This window comes from Carcharodon carcharias, chromosome 6, assembly GCF_017639515.1.
Source record: "Carcharodon carcharias isolate sCarCar2 chromosome 6, sCarCar2.pri, whole genome shotgun sequence".
Lineage (NCBI taxonomy): Eukaryota > Metazoa > Chordata > Chondrichthyes > Lamniformes > Lamnidae > Carcharodon > Carcharodon carcharias.
The window spans coordinates 62,710,641-62,724,798 of NC_054472.1; the positions used below are offsets into that span (position 1 = coordinate 62,710,641).

A 14,158-nucleotide genomic window follows, 5' to 3' on the forward strand; every position below is an offset into this window, starting at 1 on the left:
AAAATGGGATTAGAGTAGATAGGGGCTTGAAGACCGACGCGGACACAATGGGCTGAAGGGCCTCTTGCCAAGCTGAAAAACTCTATGACTCTAAAACTAGGGTCTTAGATCTAAACAAAGCAAACTACACAGGTTTGAGAAGCGATTCGGTGAAGGTAGATTGGGAAATTACATTAAAGGTGGGCAATCAATGGCTAGTATTTAAAGAATTAATACATTATTTGCAACAAATATGTCTTCCTTTAAGGCACAAAAAACCATTTCAGTCTGAGATGAGAAATTTCTTCACTCAAAGGGTTGTGAGTCTTTGGAATCCTGTGCCCAGATAGCCATGGATGTTGAGTTACTGAGTGTATTCAAGATAAAGTGCAATAGTATTTTTGTTACTGAAGGAATAAAGGGATAGCAGATGGTGCAGGAAAGTAGAGATGAGGTAAAAGATCAGCCATGATCTTGTTGAATGGTGGAGCAGGATCGAAGGGTCAAATGGCCAACCTCAGGTCCTATTTCTTATGTTAAGTTCTTAATTTTTGTGCCTAATTAGGCTCACCTTTTGTTTGACTACCCTTTTATTATTTATATGTTTATGGAAGACTTTTGGGTTTCCTTTTATGTTAATGTTTTACAGTGTTCTGATTCCAGCCCATTTTATGTTGAAGGCTTCGTTTATCACTACCTTATAGTTTTTGCATCTTTCTGTATCTGCTTCTCGACCTCTTTCCGACTATTTGATGGCTTTCGGTATGGACCAAGCAACATAATAACTCCTCTATTCTTCATTTATTCTATGGTTTATTTGATCAATAATAATCATTTCTGCCTCTACTCCCATCCCCTGCTCCCCATCCAGCTTTTTTTCTTTCCCTAATTTTCCTGAATGTTTTGTAGTTAGGGATATTAAGCTCCTTTCCTCCCCTACCTTGAACCAGATCTCAGAGCCACTATGTTATAGACCCATGTGGTGATTTGTGCCTGCAGCTCACCAACTTTATTTGCCACACTATATGCATTTAAACACATACACTGAAAACCTATTTAATACTGCTACCCATTTGCCCCTGTTTGGTTCCCCCCTATTTTGGACCTATTGTTTACACTAGTGCTATTTTCTCACTTCGACCTCTGTACAACTTGCTTCTCTTCTCCAACATTCCATTCTGGTCCCACCTTGCTGTCAAATTAGTTTGTAAACATTTCCTGCTCCCACACAACATCAGTGAACCAAATGTCTAATTAGGGCTGTGAAACTTCACTTCACAACCCGTCCCATCTGCATTGATGTATGCTCTGAAAAATAGTTACTCACTGACTTGCAAGAAAGAGTATCCCTTCATCTCCAGTTCAAGCTTTCTTACACCACCTGATCTTTCAAGGCCTTGAGCAGTTCTGGTCTATCCCACGACCAGCACCTTCTTTAGCATAGATATGTTAATTTTTGGAGATTCTTTTTCCATTGTCTAACCATTTTAGTACTTCCATTAGGAGAAGCTCAAAGATGTAATTTATTCTACTAATTGTATGGGCTCAATATATTAGTGGTGAGATAATTTTAAAGAGTTTAGTTATCTTTCAAATGTGCATATTTATATTGTCTGCTTCTTTACTGTCTGCTGGATTTCTTGTATTTTTCTTTTGGTAGATGATTTAACATGAAAGAAAAAGAGACAGAGCAAAGTGGCTGTGTAGTGAAGTGTGACCACATATGATCCCACCTCAAGTGCTAATTTTTTTGACAAGAATATCCCTTGGTCGAGAAATAAAAGTTTGTAATCTATGCTTGTAATGTAGCAATGGGGAAGTTCTAATTTTCATTAAGACTGATTTTTAAAAGTAGACAGCATCAAGGCCAAACAATGCATAGAATGTAATGTCCCCACCACCCCAGGGAAAGGTTGGGAGGTGGGGTGGAGCGGCCAGAAAGGCACAGGTTGGAGATCCCGTCACTTTCCCAACTCCCCCGGATTAAGTCAGTGGTGGGAAAGGTCGAGGACTACCTTTTTACTTCTAGGACACTTGAGGATCTTAAATGGCTAATTAAGGGCCTCATTCTGTCCCCGCTAGTATTCTACTAGCAGTGGTGGGGGGGTCCCACACCATCTGGGAAGGCTGCCAGGGTATAGCTGTCAGCTGGAGGAACTCCCTTCTGATCAGGCACATTGTGCCCAACAGAGGAGGACTAGACTGGCAGCATAAGACCAGAAGATATAGGAGCAGAAATTAGGCCATTTGGCCCATCGAGTCTGCTCCGCCATTCAATCATGGCTGATAAGTTTCTCAACCCCATTCTCCCGCCTTCTCCCTGTAACCTTTGATCCCCTTACCAATCAAGAACCTATCTATCTAGGTCTTAAATACACTCAGTGACCTGGCCTCCACAGCCTTCTGTGGCAATGAATTCCATTGATTCACCACTCTCTGGCTAAGGAAGTTTTTCCTCATCTCTGTTCTAAAAGGTCTTCCCTTTACTCTGAGGCTGTGCCCTTGGGTCCTAGTCTCTCCTACTAATGGAAACATCTTCCCCACGTCCACTCTATCCAGACCTTTCAGTATTCTGTAATTTTCAATCAGATCCCCCCTTCATCCTTCTAAACTCCATCGACTATAGACCCAGAGTCCTCAAACGTTCCTCATATGTTAAGCCTGGGATCATTCTCGTGAACCTCCTCAGGACCCTCTCCAGGGCCAGCACATCCTTCCTGATATACAGGGCCCAAAATTGCTCACAATATTCTAAATGTGGTCTGACCTTATAAAGCCTCAGCAGCACATCCCTGCTTTTATATTCTAGTCCTCTCGAAATAAATGTCAACATTGCATTTGCCTTCTTAACTACCGACTCAACCTGCAAGTTAACCTTAAGAGAATCCTGCACTAGGACTCCCAAGTCCCTTTGCACTCCAGCCCTGCAGGAAGAATTGCCCCTACCCTCCACAATGACCCTATCCTCGCCCCACTTACCTCTCATCTGGAGCTCTCATCACTCTCCTTCATCCCATTTTTCCTGCAGTCTCATCACTGGTCTCTGGTCACTGCTCCCAGTGGTGCTGCTGGGTCTGAGGAGTTGCCAATCATCTGATTGGCCTGGCGCTCTAGGAGGCAGCATCTTTGTCCTGAAAGCCTTGGGAACCCTGATGGCAGATGGTTTAAGTGCTTGCTTGGGCTTTAATCCCATCGGGACTCCTGGAATTGGCCATGGTAAGGTTGCCACCAGCTGTCCGGATGGGGCCACCACTGCAGCCATTGAATTCAGCCAAAATGGCTCTATCTGTTCAGCCCAGAATGCCAAGGATTCCTCCATATAAGCAGTTGGCCATGAGCACCAGCATGGATGCCAAATGAAAAATAGTTTTAGGCAACAGACATCAGATGAATCCATTGAAAATCATACAGTAAACATACTGCCTGCAGGGAAATCACATTGCAAAAGCATAAATTGGAAGCATATTTTTGCAGGTCACTATCAATATTTGCTTTTGAAGTGTTCCATTGTTCAATATGATATTTTGAATTTGCTCTCCTGGTTTGGCCTCCCATCTACCATTTTTAGTAAACTTGAGATTATTCAAGATTCCATTGCTCATATCCTAACCTGCACCAAGTCATGCTTAGCCATCATCCCTGACCTCATTGACCTACACTGGTTCCAGATTCACCAACACCTCCATTTTAAAGCTCAGGGGGGAAAATTAATTTGTGCAACCACATTTTAAAGTGGTGCTACGCGAATTAATTTTCCCCGCTTTATCTTTGTGTTCAAATCCCTCCTTGGCCTTTGGCCCCAACGTTGGTGACCATTTTCAGTTACCAAGGTCCCTAGCTTTGGAATTCCCCCCTTAAATCTCTCCCTTAAGATGCTCCAAGCTTTTGATCACTTGTACAACATCTTCTTTGACTCAGTTTCAATTTCCTTGTCTGATTATGCTCTTGCGAACTGAACTGAGATGTTTTACTATATTAAAAGCACTATGCAAATGCATGTTGTTGTTGTATGACAGAACTATAAAGTAACAAATGTTTTTCTTTTCCCAACTAGCTGAAGATGGCTGTGGTGGAACCCTGCAAGGATCCAGTGGCATTATTTCCAGCCCAAACTTTCCTGGCGAGTATTATAATAATGCAGACTGCACCTGGACTATTGCTGCAGAGCTTGGGGATACCATTTCAATCATATTTACAGATTTTCAGCTTGAAGAAAAATATGATTACTTAGAAATTGAAGGGTCAGAGCCACCATCGATATGGTAAGTAAATAATATTTGCTTCCCAAAAATAAGTACAATTTCCAACCTTCTAACAGTTTTTTGTATATGTGTCAATTAATACATTTTTAAGGTAAAATTGAAGCAATTTGTACCTTCTGCATTTCATGAGTTTGATGTTCTCTAAAATTTACCAGATTATATACTATTGGGCAGGAAGGGAAATTTAATTTATTCAGATAGTAGCAAGTTGATGGTCTGCAAACCAATAGTTACTCCGTAACAACATAATTACTTACTATGATTGAAATATTAAAACTCAGTTATAATAACTGAGTCAGGCATTAGTTGACTTGCCATGTTATTTGCTGGTACCTAATCAACTGATGTATCTCATCACAATTATTTTTGAAAAGGTGTCTGCACCGCTCTCGCTCACTTCTGGTGCAGCTCACTCCACATACCAATTTGGTGAGTGCAGAGTGTGGATTTAAGGATTGTGCTTCAGATGTATGCCAAGGAGACAGATTGTAACATCAGTCAGCATGTAATGAAGATTTGACTTCAGCTCTGCCATTTTAGGCCCCACCACTCTAACCAACAGCCTCCATTAATCTTGCAGAGCTGAACATGCATTCAGCAGCAGAACGGACCCCTCACCAGCACGACTCAAAGGGGCCATTCATAACTTTTAGCTTAGTTAATTGGTGCATGGTTAGGATGTGGAATGTTCTGCCTGAGAGATTCAATCAAGGCCTTCAAATGAGAATTGGATAATTCTCCATAGCAAAAGAATTTCCAGGGCAACAGGGAGAAAGCAGGGGACTAAGTGAGTTACTCTGACCGAGAGTTGGCATGGACGTGATGGGCCAAAATGCCTCCGACTTTGCTGTTAACCATCTTATGATTTTGTAGTTTCTGATTAATCTCCACTGGGTGTTGTGGATGTGCTGGGTGCTTTGAGGGCTGCACTGAGTGCTGGCATTTATTTTTGTGTTCACGTCTTAAAGTAGCACCTGGACCCACAACCTTGTGGTTCAGAAGTGAGAGTGCGACCAGCTGAGCCACAGCTGACAGTGATGACAAAAGGGAAGATGGTGCAAGGCAGCTGCTGTCAGAAAAATTAGGGACAGTATTTATGATCTTAAATCATTGAACTCAATGCTGAGTCCACAAGACTGTAAAGTACCTAATTGAAAGACAAAGTGCTTTTCCTTGAGCTTCATTGGAATAGTGTTGGAGGCTGAGGACACAGAGGTCAGAGTGTGATTCAGGTGGAGAATTAAATAATAGTCATCCAGAAGCTCAGAGTCATTCTTGCAGACTGAATGTAGATATTCTGCAAAGTGATCACCTAATGTATGTTTGGTCTTCCTAATATAGAGGAGACTGCATCATGAGCAGCGATAGAATATACTAAATTAAAAGAAATATAAGGAAATCATTGTTTTATCTGGAGTATTAGGAACATAGGAACAGGAGAAGGCCATTCAGGCAGTTGAGCCTGCTCCGCCATTCATGGCTGATCGAACATTTCAATGTCTTTTATCCACACTATCCCCATAATCCTTTACGTTATTGTTAATCAGAAACCTATCAATCTCTATCTTAAACATACCCAATGACTGAGCTTCCATAGCCCTGTGGAATAGAGAATTCCAAAGATTCACAACCCTCTGAGTAAAGAAATGTCTCCTCATCTTGGTCCTAAGTGGCTTATCCCTTATTGTGAAATTGTGTTCCCTGGATCTGGACTCCCTAACCAGGGGCAACATCTTACTTGCATTTACCCTGTCTATTCCTTTAAGTATTTTATAGGTTTCAATGAGATCACCTCTCATTCTTAGAAACTCTAGAGAATACAGGCCCAGTTTCCCCAGTCTCTCTTCATAAGACAGTCCTGCCTCCCCAGAACAAATCTGGTGAATCTTTGTTGCACTCTTTCTATAGTAATAATATCCTTTGAGGTAAGGAGACCAAAACTGTACACAGTACTCTGGTTGTGGTCTAACCAAGCTTCTATACAACTGAAGTAAGACTTCAGTACTCCTATACTCAAATCCTCTTGTGATAAAGGCTAACATTCCATTAGCCTTCCTAATTGCCTGCCGCACCTGCACGGTAGCTTTAAGTAACTTATGGAAAGGGACACCCAGGTCCCTTTGTACATCTACACCTTCTAATCTCTTACCATTTAGGAAATACTCTGCATATCTGTTAGATTCTAGCATTTTTCCTACTACTGATGTAAGGCTAACAGATCTGCAATTCCGTTTTTTTCTCTCCCCCCCCCCGCTTTCTTTTGCTACCTTCCAATCTTGAGGAACCGTTCCAGAATCTATAGAATTTTGGAAAATGGTCACTAATGCATCCACTATCTCTATAGCAACCTCTTCCAAATTCTGGGGTGCAGAATATCAGGTCTTGGGAGCTTAGCAACTTTCAGTCCAATTAATTTCTCCAGTACAACTTTTTTACTGATAATCTCTTTGGAATGCTGATAGGGGTGGGGAGGGGAGAGGAACATGTATATGGTAGTGGTACCGCTGGAGGATGATCCACTGGAAGTGGAGGAAAATTTGATGGAAAGTGTAGACAAGGGAACCCTATTGTGGTTCTGAAAGGGAGGGGAAAGGATAAGAACAATTGTGAAGGAAATAGGAAATACTTTGAGGTTGAGATAAAAGTATGACATATTGGAATCACTAATAAGGAAGTTGGAATCAGCATAAAAGTTGCGACAGAGATAAAGTGGGAGAATGTAATGCAGTCCTAAGAGGAACTAGAGTCAGAGGAAGTGTAGTCAAGGTAGCTGTGTCAGTGGACATAGGTTATCTCCAGAAATAGAAATATGGAAATCAAGGAAGGTAGACAAAGGGGAGAGTTTTCCGTGCCTGTTGGCATCAGGCCATCAGGCATGTTCAGCGGTGTAAGCAGACAATATGGGAGAAGCCAAAAAATCGGTTTCACAATGCCGTGAAACCAGTTTGCGATCGTCCGCTCAGCCTCTCAACAACACTCGACCATCCGATGACTCCTCCCCCCCCCAAACAACCCACCACCAGACCATTCCATGACCACCTGTCTACCAATACCAACCAGATCAGACTGCCCCACCCCACCCCCCCCCACCCCAACCATGCGATTGCTCCCCAGACCCAACTGCCACCTCACCCACCTGCCACCTCAACCCATCTACCACTCACCCACCTATCTACTCATCCACCTGACATCTCACTCACCTATCACCCCACCCATCTAGGAATGTAGCATTTATCTTGGCCTTCATTGCAAGGGGGATGGAGTATAAAAGTAGGGAAGCCTTGGTACAACTGTACAGGGTATTGGTGAGATGGCACCTAGACCGCTACTTAAAGGTTTGGTGTCCTTATTTAAGGAGTGGTATACTTGCATTGGAGGCAATTCAGAGAAAGTTGATTCCTTGATGAAGGGGTTATCTTGTAAGGAAAGGCTGAACAGGTTGGGACAATGCATATTGGAGTTTAGAAAAACAAGAGATGATCTTGAAATATATTGTATTCTGAGGGTGATTGACAGGGTAGACATTGAGAGGATGTTTCCCCTCATGGGGAGTCTAAAACTAGGAGGCACAGTTTCAAAATAAGTGGTCTCATTTAAGATGGAGGTGAGAAGGACTTTCCTCTCTCAGAGGGTCATTGATCTTTGGAACTCTCTGCCCCAGGGAGCAATGAAGGCACTCATGTCCTTTTCTATCCCTCTATCCTGAACCACCCGACACTGCCTCTTGGGTGGGCATATTCCACAGTGTATATTCCTGAAACCCCTCAACCACACTGATGCTACAGTGTTTGACCAACTACTGCTTAATTTGATGACACTTAGTGCAAATTTGGCACTTAGATTTGATTAAAAGTTACTGGTATGGACCAAAATAATTAATGGCCCAGAATTTTCTGGAATGGGATATTTTCTGGCTTGTCCCAGAAAATCTCAAAGCCTCATCCTTATCCTTTCTTCTCTGGTAAAATTGTATTACTATTTATTTTAGCTAAACTTTTGGCTTCTATTCACTTAGCTTTATTAATCCTCCTCTGCTTCTCCAGTCTCAAACCTAGCCTTTTCTCAACCCTTGCCATATTAGTTTAAATCTTACTCCATTGCTCAATTTACCTTCTCCCCAAGGATATGTATGCCAGTTTGGTTCAAATGATGACTGCTCCTTTGATTATAGCCTTCACTTATTCCAGGATTCATTCCAATGCCCCAGCAATGAACCTCTCCCACTCTCACAGCAATCATGCAGCCAAGCATTGACCTTCTTAATCATCTTCTCTTGAACCTGTCCAGCACATAGCACAGAAAGCAATCAGAGATTACTTCTCTTGGGTTTTTGTTCATCAATCTATTAACTAGCACCATAAACTCCCTCTGCCAGTGTTGAAACTTATTTCTATATACATTAGTGATTCCAAAATTGCCGATGATTTTTTGGCTGCTTTCCGTCTTATACCTTTAGCTTGTCTATCTGTTCTGCAATATGTTGGGACTATGCACATTGGAGTTTAGAAGAACAAGAGGTGATCTTGAAACATACAGGCCTCTGAGGGTGATTCACAGGGTAGATGCTGAGAGGATGTCTCCCCTCATGGAGAATCTAGAACTAGGAGGCAGAGTTTCAAAGTAGGGGATCTCTCATTGAAGACCAGATATGTTACAACTGGATAAAAGGCTGCTGGTCCCCCTGATTATCAAGTCTTTTACTATTGCTATTACTGTAACTCCTAGACCAGGTCGCCTTTCGCTCCATTGTGCTACCATGTTGGTTGCGACCATCCTTATCTAAGTTATGTTGTTCTCTATTTCATACTTGTCCAACATTTAAGTACAATAATGTCCCGCTGTTTGTGGGGCTTCTGTTCCCACGAAATCTCGAGGGATGAAATAGTGAATGGCGAACATGCGCATCTGCAGAGATGGCAAATGCACAGTGCGCACTTTGTACATGGGAAAGGAGAGCGTTTAGCATTCTAAATCGTAGATGAGCGAAGGTTCGGGGCTGTGAACCACAATCCGGTGCACAAACACATTCGTGCGGGTAAACAAATTTGTAATAGAGAGGGTCGCAAATGGCAGGAGCTGACTGTGTCTTACAGCTAAGGGGTTCCCTGCATCCAAGTGAAATCTCTTCTGCTGCCCGTTATGATGGTCACTCATGTCCTTTTCTATCCCTCTATTCTGAACCACCGGACACTGCCTCTTAGATGGGCATATTCCGCAGAGTATATTCCTGAAATGCCTCAAACACGCTGATGCTGCAGTGTTTGACCAACTACTGCTTAATTTGATGACACTTAGTGCAAATTTGGCACTTAGATTTGATTAAAAGTTACTGATATGGACCAAAATAATTAATGACCCAGAATTTTCTGGAATGGGATATTTTCTGGCTTGTCCCATTAGTTAAACTTTTCCCCTTATCCTTCAGTTCAAAGATGTTTTCACCTGTAATTTGTTAGCAGTGCAAACTGATGAGGTCAATAGGGCATCTGGGGATGATAGTGAATGAGGGGACAGACAGTTTATCTCCTTAACCAATGAAATTTAAGGGTTTAAAAAAAAAAACAGGAATGACAGAGGGTGTTGAAGTAGAGTCAAATCAGGTACAGAAAGTGAAATAAAGACAGGGAAAGACAGGCAGGATAAAGAGGTAGAAAAAGGAGACAGAAAGGAAAATTACTAAAGAAACGAAAATTTTAAAATCCCAAAGAAGAATTTACAAATGCAGAAATGAAATTCAACAGATTGAATTGGTCCCTTTCTGAAATGGAGAGATTGATTAGCATTGTATTAACAATTATCACATCATTCATACTTATGATATTGCATATGAGCCCTAAGTTTCTACAATGGGTTTAAGCTGAGTTTAATCTTTAAACTCGAGGGGAGTCTGAGGGTGAGCTGCTGATTCTTTGAGGTAAATGGTGTAGTGGCAAATCATCCAGCAACTTCTAGCAATTTGCAATTGAAGGGATAGCTCTTCCTCACCACAATTTGTTGGACAACATGCACAGTAGTAAAGATGAGCACCATTAAATTTACTAGCCGGAATTTCCTGGCCCCGCCATGGTGGGACTCCCCGTGGGGAATGAGGTGGGCCAGCCAAAAGTCCATCGGTTTTCGGCAGGACTGGAAGATCCTGGCAGCAGGTGGGGCTGAAAATCCTGGCCACCACTATTTTGTCAACAAATTCTTAACCATTGAACAGTTTGGGTTCATTATCGTGTCTGAGATAGAACAGGGATATTGTAATATATAATGTTCTTCTTATGAATATTGAAACTATCTGACCTAAAGACTTCTGTCAGCTAGCAATTACTCATTTGCTCATTTGATGTCAATTTGAAATGTGATATCTTCACAGGTGTGTGTCAACACTATAAATTAACAAAAAAAATGATAAACCTGCAGATTTAATTAAAATATAGCCAATCTTCAAAGTTGATGAGGTGACCTGAAAATAACATGAGAGTTACAGAAATATTGCCAAGGGACGTGATGGCACTAGCAGCTGTGTGTACTCCAAATAATCAAATAATTTGAAGGATGCCATGCAAAAAGGAGGTTTGAAGCTCCATTGTTAAACTGCAGCTTTCAATTATCTCAAGGAATTATGGCAATTTGCTTTTCTTTCGATTCAATAAGAAAAGGCAATACAATTATCATTAAGACTTGCAAATATGCATTCGCAATACAGCTGTAGTATCATTGTGAATTGGTCCTCACGTGGCACAATTGCTACGTTAATAGTGTAATTACAGCCTGAACCAGCACCCAAATTTGACACTGAAGTGAAGCAGAGTGAGAAGATTCTCAATCCACCTTGGAGCCCGATATTTACTGCATTGTAATTACCAGATTGTAGAGGGCTGTTTCATCCCACAATCATATATATATATATATATATATATATAGAAGCTCTCTGTAATTACACTTGATCAGTATGATTAAATGTGAAAGCACGTTGTGTGTTAGACATGTATGATCAAGTAGCTTTACATATGAAGTTCCACTACACCTTCCCAACTCTCCCAAACTGTTAGGGCTGAGATAGTTGTAATAGTTAGCCTGACCTATAATAATCTATTCATGTGAAACCTGAGACTACTTGATAGAAAACCATGATGAAAAAAAATTGTATCAGATTTTACTAAAATATTAGTGTACAGAAATTCTGTGCAATTAAAGCTGTTGTTGGTAAGTATTTGAGACCAGTCCAGGAATCAGCGAAGGTTTTTGTAGGGTTTATGCATTAACTTTTCAGAGTCAAATTGTGTGTTGAATGGTGTTAAGGGGCAAATTACTTTTTTTATTTCTTCCTCACCTCCATTTTTATATGTTGTTCTCTCCTTAGAAGTCTTCATACACTTAACTCATTGCCTATCTAACAGCCCAAGTATATGTCAGTTGTCAAGTGATTCTGCTGTGCATACATATGGCCTGGCAGGTAACTTCCTTGCACTCTCATCCTGTGAATATAATTTTAAGCTGCCATGTCCAGCCTTTATTGCCCATTTGTAATTTCCTTTACAAGGGTGGTGGTGAGCTGCCTTCTCAGAGGTTCTTGTGGTGCAGGTGCTCCCACAGTGCAGATAGGGAGTGAGTTCCAAAATATTGTTCCAGGGACAATGAAGGAATGGTGATAAATTCCATGCAGGAAGATGTGTGACTTGGAGGGGAGCTTGGAAGTGGGAATGTTCCTGTGCATATGCTGCCCTTGTCCTTCTAGGTGGTAAATGTCAAGGATTAGGAACATGCTGTCAAACGAGTCATGGAAATTTGCTGCAGCACATCTTGTAGATGGTACACACTGCAGCCACCATGTACTGGTGGTGTGTATTTTTATGATGGTGGATGTCAATCAAGTTAGCTGCTTTATAGCTGGATGGTGGTGAGTTTCTTGATTGTTGTTAGAGCTGCACTCATCCAGGCAAGTGAAGAGTATTTCACCATATTCCTGATTTGTGCCTTGTAGATGCTGGACAGACCTTAAATGCCTAAGGAGGTGAGCCATTCACTACAGAATTCCCAGTCTCTGACTGGCTCCTATAGCTAAAGTATTTATGTGGCTGAAATGAAACAGAAAATGCTGGAAAAACTCAACAGGTCTGGCAGCATCTGTGGAAAGAGAAACAGGTCACGTTTCGAATCCATGGGAAAAATGTTAAACCTGTCTGGGGGTGGGGGAGTGTGGAAGCAGGCGCACCTCAGGTGTGCTGCCATTTTACATGGGCTGATCAATTAAGACCTGCCCAGCATGATGTCCACTCAGAAGCGCCATGTGCTCCCTGTGCGGGTGTGGGGTTTCCCTCATCCGGGAGTGCGCTCTTTCATGAATGCGTGTGAAAGAGCACACAGATCTCCAAGGCTTGGAATTTAAATTTGTCATACAAATGATGAAAAAATTTCTCTGACATGTCCCCTTCATAACGCTGTCAAATGAGTTGGGACATGTCCATAACTTTTATTGAAACCTTTATCAAAAATTTAAATACCCTCATGAAAGCTCATTCTGCCCGTGGATGAGGTTTCATGCTTTTTCCGAAGTCCACCAGGGCTCCTGGCCTGACAACCAACCTTAAGGTTGGACGGCCAGGTCCATTAATGACTTTAATTAGTTTTTCAATGGTCTCAATAGGCCATTGACAGGTCGGCAGCCACGCAGCTGACTCGGCTGCACCCCCACTGACCTGAAAATGGAAATGACACGGGGTGACACTGGGAGTTCCACCCGGCATCATCCCGCGTCATCTTACGCGTTGGCGAGCAGGCCCCGCCCCCGATCACCTACTGGAAGATCCTGCCTCATATGACTCTAGTCCAGCATTTTCTGTTTTTATTTCAGATTTCCAGCACCCGCTGTATTTTACTTTTATTTATGTGGCTGGTCCAGTTAAGTTTCTGTTTGATAGTGACACCCGGGAAGTTGACATTGGTGGAATTTGATGATTGTCATTCAGTGGCATTACCAAGGGAGGTTGTTAGATTCTGTCTTATTGGAGATAGTAATCACCTGGCATGTGTGTGTGTGTGTGTGTGGCATGAATTCTGTTTGCCACTAAACAACCCAAGCCTGAATGTTGTCCAAGTCTTGCTTCTTTCAGACATGCACTCTTCACTGTCTGAGTTCTGAATGGAACTAAACACTATGCAATCATCAGCAAACATTTCAATTTCTGACCCAATGATGGAAAGAAAGGCTATGAAATGGCTGGTCCAGGACACTGTCCTGAGGAGCTCCTGCTGCGATGTCCCGGTATTAAGGTGATTTACCTCCACCAACCATCTTTCCTTGTGCTAGGTATGCCTCCAGGAAATGTAAATATATCCCACTCTCATTCTCACAACTGATTTGCATTGACTTCAATTCTGCTAAGTCTTCTCAATGCCACATTCGATCAAATACTATTTGATGTCAAGGGTAGTCACTCTCACTTCACCTCTGGAATTCAGCTCTTTTGTCCATGTTTAGACCAAGGCTGTATTGCAGTCTGGAACAAAGTAGTTTAGTCAAATCTAAACTGAGCATCAGTGAGCAGGTTATTGGTGGATAAATGCCGTTTGATAGCACTGTCAACATTCCCTTACATAATTTTGCTGATGATCGAGAGTACACTGATGGGCAGTAATTAGCCAGTTTGGATTTATCCTGATTTTTGTGGACAGGACACAGCTGGGCAATTTTCTACTTTGTCAGATAAATGCCCGTATGTATTGGAACAACTTGAATGGATGTCTCCAACTGGCTCACTTGAGTTGATTGCTGGGGTGCACTTGAGGTTTACACCTGCCATTTTATGTTTTCTCCATTATCCCCTTTATAAATCTGCTTCATTTTCACTTTATGGCAGGACTGGGTGAGACAGGAAAGCTCACTGGGAGAACGAGGAGAGAATTGGGAGATTGGAAGCATATGCCTT

At 42.0% G+C, this 14,158-nt stretch overlaps 1 protein-coding gene across 1 annotated transcript in view; it reads left to right on the top strand.

Annotated features, from left to right (window-relative positions):
* csmd3b (CUB and Sushi multiple domains 3b) overlaps positions 1 to 14,158 on the top strand; it is a 2,092,226-nt gene that overhangs the window by 813,455 nt on the left and 1,264,613 nt on the right. The window contains exon 5 of the mRNA XM_041189252.1: positions 4,034 to 4,241. Within this exon, the coding sequence (XP_041045186.1) occupies positions 4,034 to 4,241 (208 nt within the window). The remainder of the gene's footprint in view (positions 1 to 4,033; positions 4,242 to 14,158) is intronic.